This window comes from Thermobia domestica, chromosome 7 (assembly GCF_964235325.1).
Source record: "Thermobia domestica chromosome 7, izTheDome1.hap1.1, whole genome shotgun sequence".
NCBI lineage: Eukaryota > Metazoa > Arthropoda > Insecta > Zygentoma > Lepismatidae > Thermobia > Thermobia domestica.
The window spans coordinates 63812107-63839963 of NC_137460.1; the positions used below are offsets into that span (position 1 = coordinate 63812107).

The 27857-nt window shown below is 36.3% G+C and overlaps 2 protein-coding genes across 2 annotated transcripts in view; one reads left to right on the forward strand and one right to left on the reverse strand.

Moving 5' to 3' along the window:
* Positions 1-12371: 12371 nt before the first annotated feature.
* Positions 12372-27857, forward strand: part of DNaseII (deoxyribonuclease II) — a 151511-nt gene continuing 136025 nt past the window's right edge. The window contains exon 1 of the mRNA XM_081764801.1: positions 12372-12561. Within this exon, the coding sequence (XP_081620927.1) occupies positions 12470-12561 (92 nt within the window). The 5' untranslated portion in view covers positions 12372-12469. The remainder of the gene's footprint in view (positions 12562-27857) is intronic.
* LOC145690168 (uncharacterized) lies at positions 18284-27109 on the reverse strand. Its single transcript, XM_081764800.1, has 2 exons — positions 25590-27109; positions 18284-20711 (listed from the first exon to the last, which is right to left on the reverse strand). The coding sequence occupies exon 2, from the start codon at positions 20707-20709 to the stop codon at positions 18721-18723; it is 1989 nt and encodes a 662-aa protein (XP_081620926.1). The 5' UTR covers positions 20710-20711; positions 25590-27109; the 3' UTR covers positions 18284-18720.

The following is a 27857-nucleotide window of genomic DNA, read 5'->3' on the forward strand; positions in this document are numbered from 1 at the left end:
TGTCAATCGAATAATTTAGTGTTTCACTCATGTAACCTTGTGACTAACGTACGTCCTGTCGGTATATATATGTTACTGGGTTCGATTAGCGACAAACAATTTTTAGCGTTAAACAAATACAAAAATCTACACGCAATGAGATACGATTATCTTTGCCTCATAGACAATACCAAGCAACTAACGGTACTGAGTGTGGTTGAGTTTACTAGTGGTATTATCTGGCTATAATCAGTGTTCCGAGAGCTATACTTCTTTTTGTGCTCTGAATTGCAAACTTTGATATAACCGTTTTAAATTATTGTATATCTATCTACCTATCTATCTATCTATATATATATCTATATCATATAAAATTGTAAACTAGAAACTTCCGAGTAATTCTGAGAATCATCGCTCTTTCTTTAAGTAATGTATGAGACTATTACACTGCTCGTTACTTAAAATGTTGAACTAAGAAAGTCCAAATTTGCAGAATGTGTAGAGCAGGGAAGGATAAATATGTTTGGTCGATGGCTGCACAGCTTCTCATACCTGTGAACTCCGCCAGCTACAGTTGAGCTATGGCATTGGATCGTAAGACGCATGGCTTACCATACCAGAAGAGAACATCCTCTCGATGTCTCGCTGTGTTACAGTCGTTCTGGTTGTCAATGTTGGGTCAGTTCTGCTCCTTTGTCACCACGTTGTCACACAGCGAATACAGCGGTAAGTTTAACCCTTAACGTACCAAGTCTAAGTCGTCAAAGTTGTTTACCAAGCTGGAGTCTTCTGGAGACCCCAAGTATTATTTTAATTTCTCAACATAGTATTGCAGAGGGTTATTCCAACTATTATTTTTTGGATATCTAGAAGCATACTTAAGTTAAATGAACATTGTTGACATCAAATATTATGTATATTTGAGCACTATTCAGTTCTTCATACAATTTTATACTTTTGTGTTCGTAAATCTGAAACACAGGTTTAACAATGGAGTTTTTACATTTTCAAGTGTGTTTTTATTTTTTGTATTTTTTAAAGAAACGTTGATCTAATCATGTAATTAATATCTCAAAGGGTTGCAGGATACATATAAAAATTGAGAATAAATTGATTCTTATAATTGCGGCAGTATCACTAAATATCACTCTCTGGGGTCCCTAGAGTACCCCGCTTGGTATGTTAAGGGTTAAGCATATTCGACACTTACTATTAAATATCGGCTTGGGAACTTTGGCGTAGCTACCCTGTCTCCTTGAAGTTGCATTTTTAATGGCGAGTACTGTATAGGAATCTTGTGAGGGAACACGTTTTCAGCTGACACCATGTTTTTAATTATAGCGTCATTTAAAAAATAACTTATCTGTTAATTAAAATGTGCAGAGAAGTTATTTCTGGAAAATCCTATTCACGCCTCTTGTTGTAATAGCTTCTGCATTTTGGAAGAGGATATTATTAAGGGAAAGAATGAGGTAAAGTCGTCTTTATATAGTACACACGGAAAAGAAAGTATTTGACAGTTGACAAATTTTCTTTTGCCAATAGCTCGGGAACAAATGAATTAATTTGGATCTTTTTGTTGTTATTCTTCGAATAGTTATAACTTGACAACCTGCCAAAGTCGATACTCTAATAGGTTAATTTATTGTTGAGTTTTTAGGAAAACAAATTTTGTCAACTGAAGAATATTTAATTTCGTGACTGTACAAGCAATGGATGATAACGGCTTAATAAATGGCTGTACGTAAATCTTGTTTGAGTTTGAACATAGGATTGTACATGGCTGTGCATATTGCATTATTATTGAAGTGCTGCAACTAAGTTATTGCAAAAGGTATGATAAATTCTTACAGTAAAAATGTCACATATTGATTTACTCTGTATGAAAACTAAAATAGTTTAACATATGGTTAACCTCCTTTGTGCCAATAATTTTAAAATTAACGCTTGTGCCACTTTTCAACCTTGGCTTTGCAGTAGCTTTCCAACGAATTAGCAGGAAGCCCAAACTTATAGGACACCCTGCAGGTAAATACATTTCTCTGGACAGTTTCACTGCTTCAAACTAAGATTGAAAAGTGTAGTATTTTTAATTTTATTATTATTGGCACAAAGGAGATCAACCATATTTTAAGCTATTTTTGTTTCCATACAGAGAAAAACAATATGTCATAACATTACAGTAAGAATGTATCATGCATTTCTCAGTATGTTGCAGCACTTCAATAATGGTGCACTATACGTACAATCTAGATCCTGAATATGTCCAATCCATATATTACAACAAGGCAATACGTATGCGATACAGGTAAAATCCGTATATTTCATATGGACAACCTATTAGCTATATACATCCAATCCATACATTACATATGGCCAACCTGTACGCGACATACGTATAATCTATATGCTGCATGCAGACAGTCTGTAAGCTACATATGTGCACTCTGTATGGTGCATACGGATATTCTGTATGCTGTATCTGGACAAGCTGTGTGCGACATAAGGAAAATCTGTGTAATATATACGTACAATACGTATATTGTATCTAGTCGTACGTACGGGGCACAAGTACAATATAGATGCTGCCTCGGGGTTGAACGCAAGAAACATACGTACAGAACGTATATTGCATACTTCTTGAAATTATGCTCAATCCTGATAGTCAGTGAGTGTCGTCATTATTAACCCACATGCTACATACGGTCCTGACGTCACAAAGCTAGATATTACCTCCGTATATACTTGTTACTGCAGATGACGTCATACGAATGACGTCATTGCACTTATGCAGACAGTACGTATAATACATACTTTTTCAGCTATACGTTTGCTGCAGGATGTTATATACGGTTGTACGTTAAGTCCAGAAACTACAGGAATTACGAATGTAACCTACGTTTTTAAGTATGCCACCTACATTTTTTTTTCTCACAAGTCAGTGCAGTCAAAAGAAAACTAACATAACAGCGATTATACTAAAGTAAGACTTTGAATAATTTTTAAATATTAATTACCGTTTATAACAACAGTTTTAGAAAACTGTTCATTTTTCATTCATTCTTATGACATTCAACGCTGGAAATATTAACATTCTCACTAATTTCGAAGTTGATTTTTTAGATATTTAGATATGTGAGAACAGAATAGAGAACTTGAGATAGAGAAAGAGGGTCCTTGAATGTCGGACTCCCTCTTTTGCAAATACGAACTTTTGTTTATAAGCAAGACATTAAAGCAAAGAGAGCATAAGGGGCCAAGAAAATCAAGTTTGACGTCCCACGGTTATGCCCCGTAGGCTAAAGGAGATAGTGATAATGAGAACGAATGACATGATGGAATCATGTAAGTGGGGTAAAACGTGAAAATCTCGAGAAAACCCACGCACATGTTGTTTGCCCACCAAAGCCTACTTGGTGCAAGCTGGGATCGAAATAGGGACCCCACGCACAAGAAATGAATGCTCTAGCACTGAGCTACAATGACCCCAGCATGAGGGGCAAATTACCCCCTTGAAATTTTAAAAGGGAGCTATGGATCCTTCTTTCCAGGTTCAACATGTGTTGTTCTATAATGCATTAACTTAAAATAAAAGTAAGCGTTAAGAACCCACTTTATGTTCGTGTCATGTTGGAAGCAGTGGCGACATTAGCTTTAATTTCTTGGGGAAAGGGGGAGCAAAAGAAGGAGCAGAAGAATTTTCGGAGGCCAGCTAGTTCTTTTGTCTATATATCGAAAAGAACAGTTTTATATTGCTTGATTTGTGGAGTTAGGGGTATGTATAGCCACTGGGGGCGGCCGGTTGCCGCCCCTCTAGCGTCTTTACTGGTTGGAAGCAGTGCAACTCTGTCAACAAGGACCGTAGCTAGAGACTGGTCAAGGAGCGGTCCGGGATGATCAGGGCGGACCCCTGAAAGTTTCACTTGTTAGTTGGTAGTAAGGAGTAAATGTAAAGAGTAAGGTAAGTTGGCCCTCCTCCCCCAAAAATTATCTTGGTCGCCGAGAATCGAACCAGGAATCCCATTCACCATAGGTAAGCGCTCTACCAACTACCACTGAACTACAGTGTCCCCCAGGAACTTCACTGAATGTTTTAACCAGTGATTGTAAAGTTAAATTCAGACCAGTCAGTGATCGTAAACTTAAATTTTAATCTACACCAAAAATGTATACCAGATCAGGGTCACAGTAGGAAAAAAAATATGAGTCAAGCCATATCTGTATGTTCAATTAACCACATGACTCATATTGTTTCTGAATTTCTATTATTTGTTGTAATGTTTCAAGGACAACATGGAAAACAAATATACAGTAAATCTGATTAAGTGCAGGATACTTTCTATTATCGTATTATCAAGAAAGTTAACTAACATATAATCGCATACAGCGAAATAAAAATTGAGTTCCTGTTTTAATAATGAGATTATAATATCCTAACAAAAACGCTCAGTAAAGTAGTAAATGAAATTAAAGAGTGTTGGTTACAACTTCTTATTGCCACGGAGGACATTATTTTGGTTTACGAAGGTGTTGACACATATAGAAACATAGTGAGCTGGTATAGTGGAAAGTTTTCATTTTTAAGAGTACTAGCATTCCACTTTAAACAGTTAATAGTTTTGATTTGATCTTTAGTTTAGCGCCCATTTCAGCAGAAAGGCTATATGGACTTGCAGCTTAACATGGAATTCGAACCACATGAGCTCTTGTCAGGAATCAAACCCGGGTCCTCCACGCTAAAGGCTCGTACACTAACCGCTCAGCCAGGAAGGAGATCTGTTAATAGTGTTGAGTTCAATATTTTATATACTATGCAAACAACTGCTTAATGGAAAATTAATTTAGCAACTCAACACTACAGTATTAGAGGTCTGCACGGGCTAGGGCCGAGCCCGTGGGTTTAGGCCCATCCCGGCTCACGAGCCGGACTCGTGCCTACAAAGCATATATCACCGCGGGCTCGACTTGTAAATTTTTAAATATACAACCATATTTCTCGGGCCTTTTCGGGCCTAACTTCGTAAATACACTGTGCAACGATATACGTATATCAGACCATTCTTTCTGGAGAACTTTCATAGCACAAGTGCAGTGTTAAACCTCTAAATGTTATAAATAAAAATCAAATTTTGTGTTAATTATTAAGTTTTTGTAACTCGGGCTTATTCGGGCTCATTTGATTATCACACGCGCTCGGGCCTAAAGGATAAAACATATTTCGGACTCGGATCGGGCCTCACATTATAAATTCACGGGCCGGACCGCGCTCGGGCTTCTAACGGTAATGATCAATAAGTTAAATGTTAAAAGTAATCTGAATTTTAAGTATGAAAATTTACCTGTCACTTTAGACTTAGAGAATTCCCAAAATCATGTGGTATGCAGATAGACAATTTAAACTTCTGAATGTCATTTTTTTTTTTTCCATCGTTTGCTGATGCTATTGATGTTTGATCAGGCAGTGGTCTCTCTTTCGAGTGTTTACAGTTTTTACATTAGTATAAAAATTATAGTTATTTCTTAGAGACTTTTCCATTGTCATTCCGAAGCTTTGCTGTTTGATGCTTGGAGACTAAGTGGAAGGTGGTCTATTAGTTGAAAACATAGCCTATTTTTTTTGTATATGAGTTATGTCCTTGTTCATCTAAACTATTATGCCATTCTAATTAGCGATATTTTGAAAAGTACCAAATTTTAGGAAAGCACAACTACTGTTATTATCTTAATATTGTCATTATCTTAATGACGGAGAAGTAAGAAATGTTTTAGGAGCCTAATTGAATTGTTAATTGCTAATATCTACTGAGAAAAACACATTGCTTTATCGCCACAGATGCCATTTTGATTATGCACAAGCACCTTCCTGTCGACATGGGAGTTGTTAACTTTTTTTTTTTTTTTTTGCTTCCAACAATTGAAGATTGATTACAAGTCTTGTCTTTATGATTTTAAAAATAATGCTATGCATGCCCTGCTTTCTACCAAAATTAAGATGTTGCAAAAATTTTAGATCAATTTCACCAACAGAGTTGACATTTTTTGATTTTTATGAATAAAATTAATTATTCTCCTTTTCACTCATAGCTCGTGATTCATCACACGATGTATCAAAGAAGATTGAATGAGTGCGTGAGAGATTGACTGACCAACGCACAGACCAAACCGCTTAAGCTGAGAAGTTTGAAAATTTGACAGTGCATAGATTTGTAATGTATGATACTACTAAAGAAGGATTTTTGGAAATTTGACGGGGAAGGGGAGGAAATGGGGGTGGCAATTTTTTAATAATAAAGTAACTTTACTTTATTTTGTTATAATAAAGTAACTATATCTCTGAATCTCTGAAGAGTTGAAATATGAAATTCGGTTTGAATTTCCCATTTAAAATAATTAGACACATGTTTCAGTTGTTTATATATATTTCCCTTAAAAGAAAAGAAAAAGAGGCGGAAAGAAAAACAAAGGGTGGGTTACAATTGTTATAATAGCATAACTATATCTTCAAATTCTTTATGATTAGGGACATGAATTTTCGCATTTAGACTTTCCATTTAAAAATAATTAAATGTTTTTCATCGTGTTTTGATATTTTCCCTACAAGAGAAAAAAGGCAGGAAGGAAAAGACTGTGGGGCTGCAAATTGTTAAAATAAGTTGGGAATATCTCGAAATCCCGTAAGGTTAGATATATGAAATTTAGTATTTGGACTTTTCATTTTAAAATAATTAAAGATGTGTTTAAGTGTTTTTGGATATTTTCTTTACAAGGGAAAAATGCTAGGAAGGAAAAAAGGATGGGAGTTACAATGATTATAATCTCGAAATCACATGAGGTTAGACGCATAAAAATTGGTATTTAGGTTTATGATTTAAAATAATTAGATATGTATGTTTCCTCGTTTGTTGTTGTTGTTTTCCAAAGAAAAGAAGGAAAAACTGTGAATGGAAAACACTGGGGGGTTGAATTGTTATAATGAGATGTCAGTATCTCGGAATCTATTAAGGTTAAAGACATGACATTTGTTATTTGGACTTCTCATTTAAAATAATTAAAGACGCATTTAAGTGTGTTTTAAAGTTTTCGAGAAGGGAAGAAAAAAAGCGGGAAGGAAAAGATGAGACTTCTAATTGTTATACGGTGGTCACATCTTCAAATTCTTAAGATTAGAGACAGAAGCTTATTAATTAAAATAAGTGGGCATATGCTTCTGTGTTTTTGGAAATTACGCCAGGGTGTTTTCCAAAATTCCGCTTTTAACCAGAGAAGAGGGACAACTTCTATTTCTTCTCAATATACAAAAGGGACTTCGAAGTTGTGTCTCATCAGCAGAGAAGAAAGGAGGAACCATTTGAAATGCAGTTTTGAACACACTATTTCAGCCGATAAGTTTTTTTTTTAATCATTTCACCTTGGTTGAAATACAATTTTTAAGAGGTAAAGGTATTTAAATTTTTCGTAAAGAATAATGCCATAAACTTATTTTTGCCGTACGAAGAACGGAAACAAAAAGTTGAAATTTGAGATGCGAGGCAGTAGACGGATCAAATTCAGGTGTTGGGGGTGGGTAAAGACATTTAAAAATAAATTACGAGATAAATGTCATGTATGGTGAGAAACTGATTAAAAAAAAAAAAAAAAAAAAACAGAACTTGTCCGGCGAAAGCCGGCACAGATAGCAACCCTCATTGTTTCATTCAGCAGAAGATGATGGCATAAAGGTGTGATGAAGATGCTACATTTCTGACAATAAGAATATATATTTTAAGAAAAAAACAATTATTCATGAACTCTTTTCTATACATGGAAGATTGAAATTCATTGATAATTCAATACAGTATATAAAGTTAGTAACATAGAGTTGTTTGTTATATCATATTTTGTAATGATTGTAATTAATATAACGTGGGAAATTCAAAACCAAAATGAAATTATTTGACTCTGAACATGGGATCTTATAATGTTTCAGGTTAGCATCACTGACGTGAGTACGCCAAACAAATTGGAACAGAGTGGCTAGTTCCCTTGTTCATGGTAATTTATTGATTGGATTGAGATTTTGCATCCGTTTCAGCACTGAGGTTATATGAGACATTGACCTAGAGTTTAACGTGAAATCTGAACCAAATGTTCTCCCACCGGGAATCGAACGCTTTTTTTTTTTTAACGGCAAAGATGCGTACTTATGCAAATTTACAATTTGAAATTGGAAGCATCAATGATCTGCGTTTAGGGCATGAATGGTATATAAACGTTACAAAAAGTTCGCGTGAATCTTCAATGGAGTTAACATGGGAACTCGATTTATCTTTTGGTTTATATTCTCATCCAAAAGGACAAAGCAGATCAATTGACTATGGGCACAAAAATGTTATAACACGAAACTTAAAAAAAGAAAAAAAGAAAAAGAAACTACATTTCTAACTGAGCTTAAACACCTTTTGCTTCTTGAAATGTAATTATATCGCATTATATGAAATTATCAAGATGCATTCAGGCTTCACCCTATTGACACATGCCTCACACTTGATACTATTCATAATGTTCTATATTAGCTTGTATCCAATCGCCTGTTTCCCTCGTCTTGAAAATATCCTAGTTTGTGATCGCATCACGGGAATACAGCTGAACTGCATGAAATTATTAGGGTCTATTATTTTTTTAAGTTAGTATCTTCTACGTCATATGTTACTTTGATTAAAATGCATATCCTAAGGGAGAAAAGAAGTGCTCAAGTTTATGTCAAAAAGAGAACATCTCACAAGCCCTTAATGTTAGGATATAAAACTCGGTAAATAGGCTCCTCATTAAAAGTTATTTTACACGTATTCCAGGGTTTTCAAAAATTCCGTTGATAAACTTTGAACAAGCGGAGTAATTTTTTAAATATTTTATTTTTACCAATCTTAAAGAAGAAATGAAACAAAATAATTTAGATTTGGTAGGCGTTTGTGAAGTTAGATGGGAAGGTAATGGAGTATTGAACAGCGAAGAATATAGAATGTTTTATTCAGGTAATGAAAAGGGCGGTCATAGTGGCGTAGGAATAATTCTTGGAAAGCGATTTAAGGAGAAGGTAGTAAAAGTAGAATTTATTGATGATAGAGTTATGATGTTAAGACTTAAAGGGAAAACGAAGGACTTAGTGGTGATACAGACATATGCACCGACGACTTCGCATGCAACTAAATAAGTAGAGGAAAATTATGAGAAAATAGAAGAAATTATAGATAGGGAAAAGAAAGGTGCATGTATAATTTTAATGGGAGATTTCAGTGCAATTGTGGGAGAAAAACAGGAAGGTAGTATCGCAGGCAAATATGGTTTAGGCGAAAGAAATGAAAGGGGAGAGGGACTGGTGAATTTCTGTAGGCAGAATTCACTAGTAATTGGGAACACTTGGTTCAATCAGCACAAGAGAAGAAGATATACATGGAAATCACCAATAGACGGCCGAAGATATCAGATAGACTATGTTTTAATTCAGGACAGGTATCGGAATAACTTAAAGAACGTGAAGACCCTTCCCGGGGCTGATTTTTTCTCTGATCATAATCTTGTGCTAGCCGAAGTAGATATTCAACTGAAAAATGTAGGCAGAAGAAAAGTAGGTAACAAACTAGGTGAAAAGTTGAAAAACGAGGAAATAAGAAATCTTTTCGTTAAAAAATTCAAAGAAAAATGTTCAAACGAGGAAAGAAAAGGTGCAGGATGCAACGCACGGTGACAACATATTAAACGTTGCTTACAGCAGGCCGCAGAAGAAGCAGTAGGTTACCGCGAACACAAAACTGCTAAGAAACCATGGGTTACAGAGCAGATGTTACAGAAAATGAGGGAGAGGAAGATGTGGAAACAAGTTGATACAGAAGAGGGTAGAAAGATGTACAGAAAGTTAAATAATGAATTACGAAGAGAAACAGACAGAGCGAGGGGAGAGTTTTACAAAAGAAAATGCGAGGACATAGAAGAATTAGAAAGAGTTGGGAAATATGAGGAAATGTATAAGGAGTTGAAATCTATGGAATTTCGGAGGAAACAAGGGGGTATTATGATGGCAGTAGAAAATAAGAATGGGAAGGTAGTCAGCGAGAGAAATGAGGTCATAGGAAGGTGGAAAGAATACGTTGAAGACTTATATGAGAGTAGGGATAGACCGTGTAGCCTAAATGTTGAAGTAGAAAATGAAGTAGGCGAGGATGATAAAGGATTTAGTATTCTTAGGGATGAGTTTGAAAAGGCTATATCCGAGATTAGGAATGGAAAGGCAACCGGAATAGATAACATACCAATCGAATTCATTAAAAATATAGGAGACAAGGGAAAAAAAGAATTGTTCGTGTGGAGTGTTGTACTGTATGAGGCGGAAACGTGGACATTACGTAAAGGTGATGAAAATCGACTGGAAGCCTTCGAAATGTGGGTGTGGAGAAGAATGGAAAGAATTAGTTGGGTCGAGCGCAAAACGAATGAGAGTGTGTTAGAAATGGTCGGTGAGAAAAGAACACTTTTAGATATTATTAGGAAGAGGAAGAGAAACTGGTTGGGACATTGCCTAAGAAGAGATTGTATCATGAGGGACGTCCTAGAGGGTATGGTGGCGGGAAAGAGAGGGAGGGGGCGAAGGAGACTACAATTAATGGATGATATAAAAACAGAAAGAATCATACGCGAAGACGAAGAAGTTAGCGGAGGACCGTGGAGTATGGAAGCCTCTGAGCTGCGGCAAGTGACCTGCCAATAAAGACAGAATACCTATGATGATGATTATTTTTACCACATTGAAGTCACATGAAAACGGTTGAACCATTTAGGGTTGCCAACTGTAGAAAATAAAAACCGGCACCTCCTCAAAATTCCCTTTGATATAGGTCTAAGTGTGAGGTATCTCCGTTCGGACCCATCTATGGGAAGGAAGTGCACTATCGTGAACAGAACTGCATTAGTACCTGTATTCTGCATACCCTTAGCACATTCACTAATAAGATTAATAGATACAGTATGCTATAAATGAGAAACGGAATCAGCATTGATCATTTTATTGTATTTACCAGCAACTGCCACATCTTTAAAATTATCGAAACTGATGAAAAAAAGAAGTATATTATATTAATCTTTACGTGACAATTTTGGATTTGGAAAATGAAACATAGTTCAACTACAGGCAATTGCTTTAAGAAGTCCTTTCTCACTCTCAATAAATTATAAAATTCCTCGCAAGTAAATTTCAAATTTTCCCTGAAATAGTCTCTGTCATCTCTAAAATTATCTAAACAGATGAACAAAATATATTAATCGTTCATAAATGGTGAAAGGTGAATTTTGGATATACATAATGAAAGTTACTTTTTAAATCTATACTTCGAACCAGATTAAATTGCTTTAACTAGATATAAATTTGAAGAAAACGGTCATAAAGGGGCTCGTAAGGAGTTTGTACCGGTCACCGGCTTTAATCAAAATAACAGCAATATTTCCGGACAGGTCGGAGAAAAACTGACCAGTTGCCAACCCTAGAACCATTTGAAATGAATTTTTGAACTTAATATTACTATCCTCGGGTAGGAGTTTAGTCATGCCACTTTCATTAAAATGCGTGTTCTAAGAGGGAGGAAGCGGAGATCAAAATTGTAAAAAAAAAAAAAAAAAAAAAAAAAAAAAATCTTACGAGCACTTCAATTAGACAAATGAAATTCGGAATATAAACTCCTTATTAGAATAAAGTTGCAAACTGTCTCAGGGGTTTTGAAAATTCAGCATCTAAGAAGGGAAAATGAGGACATTTCGTATAATAATTTAATTTCCGAGTTTCTATTCATAAAATAGCGAAAGTAAGCCAACAATTTAACCCCTTAAAATGATTTTTTGAGCATGGTTAGCACTTAGGTTATAAGGGATTTTTTTTCTTTAATCAACACATTTCGATTGAAATGTGTATTATTCTTAAGGGGAAGGGGGGTTAACATTTTTCACAAAGCATAATGAATGAATTTTGAGTATAGTTAACATCTAAAACTGAAAGATTCAGTAATTTCTCTGTTAAACAAGAAGCATTGTCTTAAGAAATTGTATGAATGTTAGTCGAGGTACGAAGTTTGGTGCGTCTGAAACCGATGGACACCTACGTGGATGCGCCACTATGTCTGGTTGTCATATAGGCCTATTCTAGCAGGTAGAAAACTGCTTGGTTATGTAATTCAAAATGCAACCTAACAAACACACTTACATAATAATTTATGTTCTCTTGAAACTTTGTTGCAAGTATTTGATTACATTTGCAATTTGTAGTATGATAAGTTCCAAACAGCATTTCCTGATATTACGAAACTAACGAAGTACGTTCGTTTCTCTTTCTCAAGGCTAGTTTCTGTTTCAACATAGCAACACTGCAGAGGTAACAGCAAATGCTCAAGTCGTGTATCTTTGTTTTGTTGCCTGGTGTCGCTGCTTGCTAGTCACTTGTTTTCCAAAAGACGCTTTGTTTGTGTTCGTGATGGGGAACACCAGTGCGTGGTTCATGTCAGTGCTTGTTCTCGTAAATTCACAGCTTTACTGTAGGAATGAAAAGGGTGATCCAGTAGACTGGTAATTATGTTTTTTCTCTACTATTTTTGATTATATTCCTCTATGCATGTCTTCCTTCCGTTTTGCAGTAATTGGTAAATTATTTTCAACTTCAAACGACGCAGCTTACAACCGCCGCTGCCGCTATGGGTTTATATCTTGCGAGCAGTGTTGCTATGTATGATATTATTTACCCGCTACAAAACGAAAAACCTTTCGTAAAAAGCAAGTTTTCTTGCAGAAAAAAATGTCTGTGGGGCACAAAATAAAACAAATATAAGGAGGTTGCACTGAGATCCTATTTGCCCTGACAAGCGTAACCTAGGCATATTCGCTATTTAATTTCATTTTAGCTCGGAGGCGGTTGGTACTCCTCGGCTAAAGCTCCCCCCAGAAGAAACACTGAACAGGACCATTAGAAGAAACCTATCGCTCAGACCAGGCCCGTATCCACGTGGGTTTAGGGGGCCGGGCACCCGCAATTTTTACTGACCTGCCTAAAATTTTCACGATAGTCTCGCAAATATCAATAATATGATGATAAACTATAATATAGTTGGATCGCCCACCCTAACTTCTACCGCCCCCCCCCCCTACATTTTTGGACTGTTTACCGGCCTAGCTCAGACTTATTCAACTACACAATCGTCCTTGAGGGGCTGAACCCTCATTTTTTTGAGTAGTTCTCGTTCTTTTTACAAAACCTACCTGGCAAAATTAAGAAAGTACTGTCCATGAAATATTGGAAATATTTATATTTGAAGAAATTAACGGAAACTATTGATTGAAAAATCTTTATAGAGACTGAACTACCCCCTCTCATAATGTTTCCTTTCTGACGGCGCTTATGTTATCACTAGGTAGACCTAATTAAAGTATCGATTTTAGTTAGGATAAAAATGTCGCAGTTCATATTTAAAAATAGGAAGTAACATTTCATACAGGGGCGGATCCAGGGGGGTGATCGGGGCGATTCCCCCCGAGAAGGAAACTTATTTCATATATATATATATAAAATCCATCTCAGAGTTTGGAGCTCTTAAAAGTAGCTCTAAGTAGCAATATTACAACCGACCGCCCCCCCTTCCAGAAGTCCGTCCTGGATCCACTCCTGATTTCGTAATACATATATATTTACAATTCAACATCCTATTATTATGCATCGACACTAAGAGAGATGATGATAACGAGTTGCATGATAGCGGTGGAATGAAGAATGTAAGAGGAAACGAGAGAACCCCAAGAAAACATATGCACACGGTGTTTGTCTACCACACAGTCTACTTTGCGCGAGCTGGGATTGAACCGGGGACCCCACGCTTGAGAGGTGAGTACTTTTCGGCAGGGCGGCTCTACCATAAGTGCAACACGTGTATTTGCACGGTTCGGCAAAATCTGGCATAACTATATAGTATTTAAAATAAATATTTCTTGTTGGAAACAGACTTCATGAGGATGGTATTTAAATTTACTAAGCTGACCTTTTATTTGAATACTACGCTCACATGGACAGTGCTAAAGCAAATGGTCAAACAATCCCAGCATGAATTGCTTGATTGTTGTCAAATATAAGAACTCAGTTCTAGAACAGTAGCGGACACCTATTCGATTTAGTTTGTTATCACAGTTTCAATATGAAAACTAGTCTTGTCTTTGTCACAATGAAGTTCTTTATCACTGAAGATGGAAATAAGTTTTTTTTTTTTTAAATTAACAGATGTAGAAGAAAAATCAAGAAATAAAGATAAAAGAGATAGTTGCACTGAATTGCAAACTGATATATCGAGGTTAAAGCACGATATTGACTTCTATGAAAAGGATTACTGTCTTTTCTCTGCAGGTGGTTTTCTCTATCTTTCACTAAAATAATAGATTATTTAAAACTAAACAGGCACAAGAAGATTGTATATTTGCAGTGTTTAGGCCTTTCTGAGTGCGAGTGCTTTTTCCTTCTTTCGCTCTTCATGATAGGGCAGCATACTTAAAATTGCGTCTTTTAAAATTTGTTCTTTCTGGAGAGAGGGGGAGGCAAATAATACCATTGCATGGGGCGGAAAATTGCCTAGGTCAAAGCGTGACTACATATCTATTACTGGGGGGGGGGATGGCCTTAGAGTTACTGACAAAGAGATCATGTGCACCTTGAAATTTTACTGTATTAGGAAATTAAGTGCCTTCCGCTTACTTTTTTTTTTTTTTTTTTTTTTTTTTTTTTTTTTTTTTTTTTTTTTTAGAAATTAAGTTGTCAACAAAAACACGAAACATAGCAGCACCCTCTTTACGTGCTTTTTTATCTTTTCAAAATTGTGTCAGGCTGTGTGGTAAAAGGTTTATAAACGACATCTAATTGTTCCACAGCATTTTCTTAGAAAAGTTATTTTTTGCTACTCTCTCTTGTTTTTAATTGAAATGACAAAAAAGAAAAAGTATACGATCCAAGACGTTGAAAGGAAAGGAAAATGAATTTAATTGTATAAAGTAACGTGTATTAACATGTTCCATAATCTTCCGAAGGCACGACATAAGTGAACAAGAAGAGGAGGAAAACAATGCTATACACCCTACACCTTTTGCAAATGACCGATATATGAGGTCATGTGCACTTGGAGATTTTATTGTATTATAAATAGCTTTTCCTATCAGACACTGGACGGGAAGAACACGGTGAGCGAAGAGAGGGATCGAGATAGGTGAAATGGATTAAAACAAATGTTGGCGGTAGGGATGGCTAAAAAAATCCATATTCCAGAATCGGAAAATTTTCTTTCCAGATTTTGGAAAAGAAATCCGGATTTCGGAAAAAATCCGGAATTAAGAAAAAGTCCCGAGTTTACTCCGTAATTTTCCTAAATTCCATAATTTTTTAAATTCCGGAATTTTCCGATTTTATTTTCCGGATTCCGGAAAGTAAATATTACGGAATTAACCATCCCTACTTGGCAGTATACGATTAGTTATGATTCCATAAGTAGCGCATCTACAAAATCATCAACTACACGTTATTTGCCTCCATCACCACTATTTTCTGTCAACACTAGGTTTACTGGCTTCTCCTTGCTCTCTTTGTGCGGTTTACCGAAAATACAAGCAGCGAACTGTGCTGTCACAGAGCATCAAGTTGGAAATTGCTGCGTCATATGGTAAAATACATTTTATAGAGAAACACACACAAAGATATATGTATAAGCAGAATAGCTCCTGTGCTACATTATATTGATATAAAATTACTTTTTATTGTATGTATTGAAGGTGCAAATTATCAGTTTCATGTTCAAATCGCAGTTTCTGTAGATTTAAAAAACATCTTTAGCAGCTTATGCTTCTAAAAGGATATATTTTGTGAACCATGCTTATTAATCACGGCTTCCTTTTGCTTCTTTTAATAAGCACTTTCGTTGTTATATATTAGTTATTTTAATTTAATTTATGAACATGTGGTTAGCAGATTATTGTCGAAACCTAGGGGACCATTGACGCAAATCGTTTACTGAATATGAGCACTAGTCTAGAATTCGAAAACACTTATCACGCTTGGGAATTCCTTAAAGGAAGTGACAAATTTCTTACATGTTTATATGTAATTGCGGTTGCGATTTGATTCTCTTGCACACAATAGAAATAGATTTTCTTAATTCTGTTGGGAATTTGATTGAATGATAGGCGTTTAACATTCTTTTTGTGTAATGACCCAGCAGCACTTGATAGAGCATACATAGGCTCTTGGTATGGTTGGAATTTTTTTTATATAAAATAAAGTTAAATCAAATCAAATAATATTAGTCCAAAGTAGTTTAAAGTGTATGTTGAATTACCGACAATTTTGTGTCATTTATTCAACAATTTTGATCTTCCTCTGTCAAATAATTTGATTGGCAAATGCTCTATAAAACGGTCAATTACAACGTAAGACCAACGTTTGCAGTTGATTTAGTTGTCAAATGCTCGACAAAGTGACCAATTGCAAGTAGGGCCAAGATTGGCAGTTGACTTAGTTGGCAAATGCTCTGCAAAGTGGCCGGAGTACAAAGTAGGGCCAACGTTGTTAGTTGAGTAACCCATCGTTTCCCACTTTTGGAGCTAGCGTATGTACTGCTAAAGAGGCTATTTGAAAACAAAATCTACTACATAAAAAACTTATCAGTTGTGTTTCTACTAAAAAAAAGGAAAGAAAAAGATATTGCAGAAATCAAATAACATTAAAATTTATCTGTGCAGGTTTTTTTTCAAGTAAGACTACTTAGTAAACTACTCAGTGTCCTAGCAGCACAGGCAGTACTAGGCCTAACAGTGGAAAACGTTTAATGTTTGCCAGGAGACGAGAGGTAAGGTTTTTCCCCCTTTCGTCTCGTCTCGTCTCAATTTCACGAAGGGTTCTTTCTAATCTCGTCTCGATTCTCAAAAAGCTTTTCTCGAATCATCTCGTTTTGTAAATTTATGTGCTTAGTTTTTTAGAAGTAATTTTGATAAAATTTTAAACTTAGTATTAAGAAATTAAAATTCTAACTACGTATATAGAAAATTCTAAATAAAAAAATTCTAACTACGTATATATAACTGTTAAATTATTATTTTTAATAAATACATTCATTAATTAATGTTTACATTTAACGAACATAAAAGCCGTTCAATTAACAAGGCAAATTTTCGGAGCATATATGAAATGCGAACATAATGACTGAACTTCTAACGCTTACAGGCACAAGTATTGTTACCCAGGCCTGTCTATGTGTCCGTCCGTACGAATAAAAAAAAATCTCAAGAATGACTTGATGCATCATCACCATGTAATGCGTCGAGCGATCGAGCGTTTCGTGAGATCGCGGATCCTGGCAATCTTCGAGGCTTTCCTCAACTCTAATTGTTAGTAGTGGTGGCGGTTTTTTGTTTTTAAATGAAAAATAACGATTTTCGTAGAATAGATATATAAAAGTTTATTGGTTAAATTGAAAACGAGTACAAGGCCACTCTCGTTTTAATTGTAGTATAAGAACACTATACTTCTGGATCGTATAAGTAATAAATTCACGAATTAAAAAGTTTTATCTAAGTTGTCGTAGTGAAAAGTTCACTTATACGAATGAGATGTAAGAGCTAATGTTCACAGAGTATAAAATTGAAACTTCAGTTCGTAAACTGAAGCGAGTCGAACACACCGATAGAGCAATGGATAGAATTTGGAATTGGAGACCGAAAGAGATGAAGTTAGAAACTTGTGTAGACAATCTAATTGTGCTAAGTTCAAATGATGAACACACGCAGACACGCGGTACTGCTTCGATGGGATTGAGACGTCGACTGACTCTTGGAGAGCGTCTCTAAGGTTTTAAACTACCCTTAGAATTGGGCGTTGGCTAATTTGCATATTAGCTCAAGTTTACTTTCTTTCTGATTGGATTTCAGAAGGGCGTATTCGCTTCTTCTGAGTTTTTAGTTTTGCGCACAGTGTTCCTATACTCTTACGAGAGGAAATTTGTTATACATAATTCCATATATGGTATTACACAAAATACATAACATTTGGGCTGGGAGGAAGCAGCTGCTTTCTTCTCCTACTCTAAAGTTATTATCTTTTCACTCGGGTTTACACATAAATGTTAACTAGTACCATTCTACATTCTTCACACTCTATAAGGTTTATTCTGAGAAACATTAGGAATAGTCATTCGTTAACTCACAGCTGCTTCTACCAGTTATAGATTTACAAAAGCTAATTTACAAGTCCTCCCTTATGGGAAAGGTTTCTATTTAATGTGTTTGCAGACCTATTTTTATAACAGTACCAAAAGCTGAATATTCCACAGTATTGTTCACAACTGTTACTTCCGTTCCTTAGACACTATATCTGTCTCCGAGTATGCAATTGAGTTGGTCTTAGAATTTTCTTAAGGCAGTGCAATTTATTTTAATTGCGCTAAGAAAGTTCAGTTGCAACGTGTTGGCTATCCAACTCCGGATTCCTTCTTACGGAGAGGGTGAGAGAGATGAACTAACATAGCAGCTGGTTTGATGGAAAGCAAGGGGAAAAGAAAAGGGAGACGTGTTATTTCTGTTTCGTCTCTCCTGTTTCCCTGCGACATCCAAAAGAAAAAGAAAATTTTCATATCGAAAATTCGTGTACCTTACACTCCTCCCCCCTAAGAGAAAATTTTGCAACCGGAGGGCAGGAAAATTTAAAAAGTATTAGCGTATTTTGCTGCTGCGAGTCACCCTCTTGTTTATCAGTTGTGTTTCAGCTTGTGGTTCTGTGTCGAGCTCGGTCAGTTGCACCGTTTCTTGGCACACCCTGTATGTTGCATCGTATCCAGAGGAGTTCGTTTGAACATCTGTTATAATAGTAGGCTTGAAACATATTGACTTAAGACAATGTTCTTGACACCACCTTTTAGTTGGTCTACAGCATTTGCATTTACAATAACAATAGACACTTATTATAATAACAATTATTACACAGATAAGATATGTGGATATCGAATAACCTAACATAGATTTATCGTGATTTATCTTCCAATCCTGTTCTGTTATTAAATTTTCTATCTCTTCCACCTTATGACCTGCATAGACCATGTCATTAGCTTGTTTGATTACATTTACAATTGGTAAATCAAGTTTTAATTTATTCAATTTGAGTTTGTTTGTTTCTGAAAACACACAACAATCTAAAGTATCATTTAATTTTGGTATTATGTCTCTAATTGAACTATTTGTCTGATACACTTGTTGAGATTTAATTAAGGAATGGGTACCATAAGCTTGACATTCGTGACCTAATTTTACTTTCCCTGAACGACTGATGACAACAGTTTTTGTTATTCTTTCATTACATACAACTGTAAGCTTTTCCGGCTGAGGTGCAGCAAATAACCATTCACTGTTATCTAACTGAATCCATAATACACTACCTAATTGAACAATTTTCTTAGTACAATCTGAAGGAATAGATGTTATTTCATCTATCAACTTCATTTCACAGTCTTCTTTATTATGTGCGGGTTTTATGGGAAATGTTTGCTTACAAACACTCATGGAAGTAGTGATTGATTTACATTTAGAAAAAGTTATTTCATCGATTTTTCCATAATACTGCTTAGACGTGTCTACCAATAAAAAGGGTTTCTCAGGTTGAATGAAAAAGTAATTATCCTGATTTAAAGGTACAGGAAATGGGATAAGTTTGTATACATTGTATCTCACGCCATCGGTTAGTGGCAATTGAATGATATAGATCAATTTATCATCATTAATGAACACATTTAAGTCCATTATGTTAAACAAAGCATACCCAACTGAGTTTCCTGGGGGAACTGGAATTGATAATCCTCGAGCTACATTGGAAGAACTTGCCTTAAAAAGATACATAATTTCTCTAGGTGTTATAATTTGAGGGGAAATAATACCTTTCTGCGCATGCAGAATCGATTGAACAACTGTTTCATAAGATTGTTCTAATTCTATTAATAACATATCAATTGTGTGCATATAGTGGTCCCAGTCGACCATCACTTCTAAGGTATTTATTTCCTTAGTTACTTGATAACCTCGTGCATTAATTTCGTGTTTTACATTTTCAAAAGCCTTTTGCAACACTTTTTCATTTGACTCTATTGAAAGAACTGTGTTGTTAATGGTTTTAAGTGTTGACTTAACAATTAACATTGATTCCTTAGTAATTTTCAGGAAATCAGACTGCTCTGATTGCAATTTATTTATTTGAGTCATATAGTATTCTGCGTCTTTTGCATCTAATGTACCAAATAAGATTTTACTCATTTCACCTACGAAATTAAATACACCACGTTTACTTCGTACTTGAGGTCTTACTATTTGTACCACCAAAGATTGTAAATCTTTTATTTTATTGAACCTCCTCTGGATCGTGTCTAACCTTGGTTCTTTTCGAGCCCGGTCTACATATACTACTCTAGACTTATATAGGTCAGTGGCTTGACTTATGTAAGTCTGTACATGTGTTACAGCTTGATTTAAGTTTGTCAGATTGAAGAAAGTGACAAGCTTCCATTCGTTATTACATAACTGAACTTCACCCTCGAATTCATAATATAATCCGGGTACTTTGTCAAGTGTTTGAACTTCAATTATGTCTTCTGTTGCTGCCCTTGCTGGGGACAACAGCAGCATAAGTGGCAGGAGTAATAATATAAGCATTTTCATACCTGCAAGGAATACACAGTGAAAAGAGGGATATAGTTTTCTTTTTTTTTTTTTTTTTTTTGTTAGTAATAAAGCTTCAATCGGTTAGCATGTACAACTACTGGCTTTTTCTTGCGTTCAATAGTGCAATTTACTCCTTGAACCTTTAGTACAGTAAAGGGCCCTATAAATTGCGAATCCAATTTTTTTGATCTACCTCTCCTAACTGTTTCATCTCTCAATAACACCTTATCTCCGGGCTGGAACAACTCGCCTTCAGCGTTTGCTGTTCTGTCATAGTATTGCTTGTTTCTTTCTTTTCCTTCTATTAATTTATGTCTTGCCAAATCATAACTTCTTTGCAAACGTTCACGCAATACTTTGACATAGTCGTCATATGCATAATTAACCTCATTAGGTTTTCTCTGTAATACTCCCGGTATGTTGGCTAACCTACCATACATTAGCTCATGAGGGGTGTATGATGTGATTGAGTGAGGGGTCGTGTTAAATGCAAATGTTGCATAAGGCAGCCAAGTATCCCAATCAGTTTGTTTTTCAGATACGTAATGACGAAGATACTCGCCTAAGGTGCGGTGCGCACGTTCCACGTAATTCGTTTGTGGCCTGAAAGGGCTTGATTGTATTTTCTTAATTTGAAGTAATTTGCATACCTTTTTCATAATGTCACTGGTAAAATTTCTACCTTGGTCTGATAATATTATTTGTGGAATTCCATAAACCAAAATGATTTTTTCTACTAGTGCTTTTGCTACTGTTTCCGCGTCTTGTTGGGGAATAGGCACAGCGACTAAGAATTTAGAGAGTTCATCCTGAAAGGTCAGAATATATTTGTTTTTCTCTTCTGTTTCTGGGAAGGGGCCAACTATATCGATTGCAGCTTTCTCAAAAACAGACTGTGGAGTTGTCGTTATAGTCATTGGCATTTTGACTGCCGGTTGGTTCAATTTGTTTAATTGACACGAATTACAATGCCTGATGTGCATTTCCACTTCTGTGGTCATATTAGGCCATGCTGTTTGCGGGATGCCATTAAATTCCATGTATTGCTTGATTTTTTCTATAGTACGTTTAGTTCCTTGGTGACCTGCCAATTTAGAGTCATGAAACTCTGTAAGTATTTGAGATCGAGTATCACTATCTAATAGTTCGACTTTTGGTTCAGATTCTAATTCTTGGATTCTACTCATAGCGTCGGCGTTTGTGTTCTTTACGCCTGCGCGGTAAACTATTTCATACGTGTACTCTTCCAAGTAAATACGCCATTTTAATAATCTACTACTTGGATCCTTTACATTAAAAACCCACAGTAGTGGTTTGTGATCTGTGACAAAGGTTGTCGGTCTATTTAAGATATAGGGGCGAAATAATTTTGCAGCCCACACTATTGCAAGAAGTTCACGTTCAGTCGTAGAATAATTCGTTTCTGCTTTATTTAGCGTTCTGCTGGCGAAACCAATAGGTCGATCAGAACCTAATTTACCTTGCGAGAGAATACAGCCAATGGAAAATTCACTCGCATCTGTGGTCAAAATAAATGGCTTACTAAAGTCGGGATATTGTAACAACGGAGGGGAGGTTAGTTTTTCCTTAAGTGTTTGGAAGGCAACGATCTGCTCGTTACTCCACACAAATTTTACGTCCTGCTTTAGCAGTTTTGTCAATGGCTTAGCAATTTTGCTGAAGTTTTCTATGAATCGTCTATAATAAGACGCTAGGCCTAGAAAAACTTTGACATCTTTGGCACATTTAGGTGTGGGGAAATTTAAGACCTTCTCTACTAATCGAGGGTCCGGCTTCAAACCTTCACTCGTTATTTTGTGTCCTAAATAGGTTACTTCTTTTCGTAGGAATTCGCATTTGTCTGGTTGTAGTTTCAAATTATGTTTTCGAAATCGGTCGAACACTTCCTGCAAGCGACTGATGTGCTGTTTAAGATCTCTAGAATAAATACAACAATCGTCTAGATACGCGAAACATTTCAAGCCAGTTAATCCTGAGAGGACAATGTCCATTAGTCTTTGAAATGTAGCAGGTGCTCCACATAAACCAAAAGGCATACGATTAAATTCATAGTGCCCGTACGGAGTACTGAATGCTGTTTTACACCTATCTTCAGGTTTCATTTTCAATTGCATATACCCGCTGGCTAAATCAAGCGTACTGAAGTAATTTGAGTTTCCTAGCTGATCTAAAATTTCCGTGATAAGCGGAAGTGGATAGCAGGGTCTAAACGTCATTAGGTTGAGACGTCTATAATCGATTACGATACGATATTTTGGTTTCCCTGAGGCGTCAAGCTTTTTAGGAACTACTAAAATTGGGAAGTTCCAAGGACTTTTACTTGGAGAAATAATTCCTTCGTCAAGCAATTTTGAAATTTGCTTTTGTACCTCTTCCTTATGAGCTTCTGGAATGCGATAAGGTTTTTGGGTTACTATGGCTCCTTTATATTCCGGTTTAATTGGAATTGAATGTTCGATAGTGTCTGTGTAAGTTAACTTATCTCCCTCAAGATAAAACAGATCGTGATATTCTTTACATAATTTTAGAATAGCGGATCGCTCTTCTTCGTTTAAATGATCTAATCTTAAATTACGTTGCAACAAGTTTAGACGTTGTTCTAATTTACTAGTATCATTGTTGTAGTCATTTACTGAACAAATTGTTGGAATATTGTCATTTGCTTGACAGTCGGTGACAATTTCAATGTTTAATGTAGGGATGGTAACTTCCTTTTCTTCTTCGTTTACATTTAATAGGCACGAGAAACATTCGTGATTTTCTGCTTTTACCAACGCTTCTGGCAAAAATACACCTTCATCTAATTGTAATTTTGGAATAACTCCTACTCCGTTTTTGTCCACTGCGATTTTTACTATCATTTCGCATCTAGGAGGTATTTTATATTTTCTACTACTGGGTAATTTTAATTTCAACCCTTGGTCGAAATAAATTTCACAGTTATGTTTCGTGAGAAAATCTCTGCCTAATATTCCCGAATGAGAGGTGTTGACTACTTCGTCTGGCATTACATGAAAAGTATGTTTTATCTCGTGACCGCTAATGAACAAATGAAGATCAATAGTCCCTACTGTGTGAGTTTTAAAGTTATTAAAACCTTGTACAACTGTTGATTGACAACGTCTCACTTTTCTCAACATGTCATCACTTATACTACTTAAATTTACATAGCTGATATCAGAACCAGTATCTATAAGCATTTTTAACCCTTTACTTAGTTCTTTAAATTGTACCAAAATTTTACCTTTACTATCTATCACCTCTTTTCGTGTTTCTTTTGGCTGATGTTCTTTACTTTCAATGTGTGTTCTATTATGGGAACATCTAGTACACCTTTTATTTTCCTTGCAACCATGAACTGAGTAAGATGTTGCAGGCTGCGAACAACATCTTTTTATTCGTTTTCCTGTGGACAGCGACTTTTACAACAATGGGACTTAAGAGGCAGGTCCTCCAAACAATACAGTGTGCTATCTTCGCTGTGGCCAACTTCACTTTCATTTTTGCGGTTAACCGACTTATCATCAGGGGCCTCACAGCAACTTGTACAACAAGTACAAACATCATCATTTAAATATTGCAACCTGTGGGAGGAGCTGTGGGGAGTTTTTCCCCCTTCGTTCCTTCGTGGAACGGCATCGGAACGCACACTTTTCCGGGACTTTCCGTGGGTGAAATGTGCACGATTTTCACCACTTCCGGAGAATTTTCTTGGTGCTTCGTTCGAGCCACCTCGATTGTCGCCATTATATTTGCGCGCGCGACTTTGGCGATTAAAATTACTACTACTACGCATTTGATCCGGATTGCCGGGGAAGGGTTTTAATTTCTGAGAGTTCCAGTGACTCTCTTCTTCGAGACAAAATTCAACAATGTCTCCGAAAGACAGAAGTTCTGAACTTTTCCCCCTTACAATTAACTGCATTCGTTCGTCTGCTAGTCCTTGTATAAAGGAAGCTCTAGACAAATGATCTATTAACGCCAATGCTCCTGATATTTCTTCATCTGTGCACACACGAGATGCTGCTGTTTTCAAATCTGATTGTAATGCATCAATCTTACTTGCCCATGTGCTTATGGTTTCGTGTTTTGTTTGACGTGCTGCAAACAACGAACATGCATAGTATTCAATAGATCTGCGAGTTTCGTAGTTTTCTGTTAAGATTTCTTTAATTTTTGCCCATGTGTTTGTGGCTGTACGCACTAACAATCTACTCCGTGGTTCGCCTATTATTTTTGACTTAATAAACTTAAGTAACTTATTTCTATCCCTAGGATGGACTAGTTCTATCGCAGTTTCACAGCTATCAATGAACTGTTTCAATTTAGCTCTGTCACCCGAAAATGGTTCAGTAATTAATTTCAATGCTTCACCTAAGCTACAATAATCATTGGGATTATTACTTTCCTCATTTGTAGTTGAATTACTACTTTCTGAATTTCGTTCGCTAGAACTAGTCGCCATTCTGAGGGCGGAAGCTTGTACTTTCTAATTTACAAGAAAATAATAAGATAACACAACAACCAATTTTCCTTCCTTCTTTTTAGATATTGAAAACCCGTATAATTCAAACATGAATTTGTCCCGCAGGACCTCCTCCTCGGAAGGATGAGCTCAATACCTACTGCCCCACAATTTCTAACCTGTATAATTCACGAATGAATTTATCCCGCAGGACCTCCTCCTTGGAAGGATAAGTTATGAAATTTGGGCCTCACAGACTTAATTACTCACTTTTGGCCTAGGACTAGTAGTAATTATCTGTGCACTCCGCGTGTTACACTTGAAACATAATCCTATCTTCAAGGAAACTGCTTTCACAATACTGATAATTTAAATGAACTTTTGTACTCACCCACTGCAATAAGGCGCACTAGATCCTACACACCTGATGTTGACGGTGATTAATGGGTACCCTTTGAGATCCTGTTGCCTAGACTGCACGGGGGCGTTGAAAAGGCAGGGTGTATACTCTGCCGTGCTGCTATTGTATCTGCGATGACGGTGCTGACCAGTGCCTGGCGCTGCTACACTCGGCCTGCTGCTACTATGGTACTGCTAGGGGCGTCGAACCAAGATGCTGCAAGTTCCAGTTGGATGCCTGTTGACTCCACCACGCTGTTGTCTGTTTCACACTTAACTTCCTTCTCTCACAATCTGGTACTTGCACTTATATCCACTGTTTTTGGGGGCTTTTCAGTTCCTTGCCGACCTACTCTTGATTTTCTCAATGCAAGAGTCGCACTCCGGGGAAATCTGGTTGCTGCGTTTGCCGCCACTGTTCTTCGAACTTGTATTTGGATTGTCTTATTAAATTGCTCTATCGGTTCCGCGTGTCTGGTATGATGTTATTGAAGAACACTTCTAACAATGAGAGTGTTGCCTTTGATCACGCCGGCTGCCACCAATTTAATTTTGTAATGCGTCGAGCGATCGAGCGTTTCGTGAGATCGCGGATCCTGGCAATCTTCGAGGCTTTCCTCAACTCTAATTGTTAGTAGTGGTGGCGGTTTTTTGTTTTTAAATGAAAAATAACGATTTTCGTAGAATAGATATATAAAAGTTTATTGGTTAAATTGAAAACGAGTACAAGGCCACTCTCGTTTTAATTGTAGTATAAGAACACTATACTTCTGGATCGTATAAGTAATAAATTCACGAATTAAAAAGTTTTATCTAAGTTGTCGTAGTGAAAAGTTCACTTATACGAATGAGATGTAAGAGCTAATGTTCACAGAGTATAAAATTGAAACTTCAGTTCGTAAACTGAAGCGAGTCGAACACACCGATAGAGCAATGGATAGAATTTGGAATTGGAGACCGAAAGAGATGAAGTTAGAAACTTGTGTAGACAATCTAATTGTGCTAAGTTCAAATGATGAACACACGCAGACACGCGGTACTGCTTCGATGGGATTGAGACGTCGACTGACTCTTGGAGAGCGTCTCTAAGGTTTTAAACTACCCTTAGAATTGGGCGTTGGCTAATTTGCATATTAGCTCAAGTTTACTTTCTTTCTGATTGGATTTCAGAAGGGCGTATTCGCTTCTTCTGAGTTTTTAGTTTTGCGCACAGTGTTCCTATACTCTTACGAGAGGAAATTTGTTATACATAATTCCATATATGGTATTACACAAAATACATAACATTTGGGCTGGGAGGAAGCAGCTGCTTTCTTCTCCTACTCTAAAGTTATTATCTTTTCACTCGGGTTTACACATAAATGTTAACTAGTACCATTCTACATTCTTCACACTCTATAAGGTTTATTCTGAGAAACATTAGGAATAGTCATTCGTTAACTCACAGCTGCTTCTACCAGTTATAGATTTACAAAAGCTAATTTACAAGTCCTCCCTTATGGGAAAGGTTTCTATTTAATGTGTTTGCAGACCTATTTTTATAACAGTACCAAAAGCTGAATATTCCACAGTATTGTTCACAACTGTTACTTCCGTTCCTTAGACACTATATCTGTCTCCGAGTATGCAATTGAGTTGGTCTTAGAATTTTCTTAAGGCAGTGCAATTTATTTTAATTGCGCTAAGAAAGTTCAGTTGCAACGTGTTGGCTATCCAACTCCGGATTCCTTCTTACGGAGAGGGTGAGAGAGATGAACTAACATAGCAGCTGGTTTGATGGAAAGCAAGGGGAAAAGAAAAGGGAGACGTGTTATTTCTGTTTCGTCTCTCCTGTTTCCCTGCGACATCCAAAAGAAAAAGAAAATTTTCATATCGAAAATTCGTGTACCTTACAACCAATTTCGGCCAGGATGTGGAGAGTCAAATATTAGGAATCGAGTTCATTAATAAATGTAATATCAAACCGGAAGGGGTAGAGATCAACCATTTCCTGTTTTAACGTTGACCACTATAGAGTAAAAACTGGAGACCGCATTGCCACGTTGCATGAATCTTGTAGCTGTCATAAAAAAAATCTTGAAACCCTACCATATTTCACCAGTCTTGAAAGGAACATACAACATTTTTTTTTCATCTTGCAAGGTGTTGAACCATGTGCAACTTCCTGGAACGTCTTGCTTGCTACTTGCTATCGCCCTTCCGTTGACATAAAGAAGAAAGAAAAAAACAGTTTCACCGCTTCCGAAACAACGGATTCTTT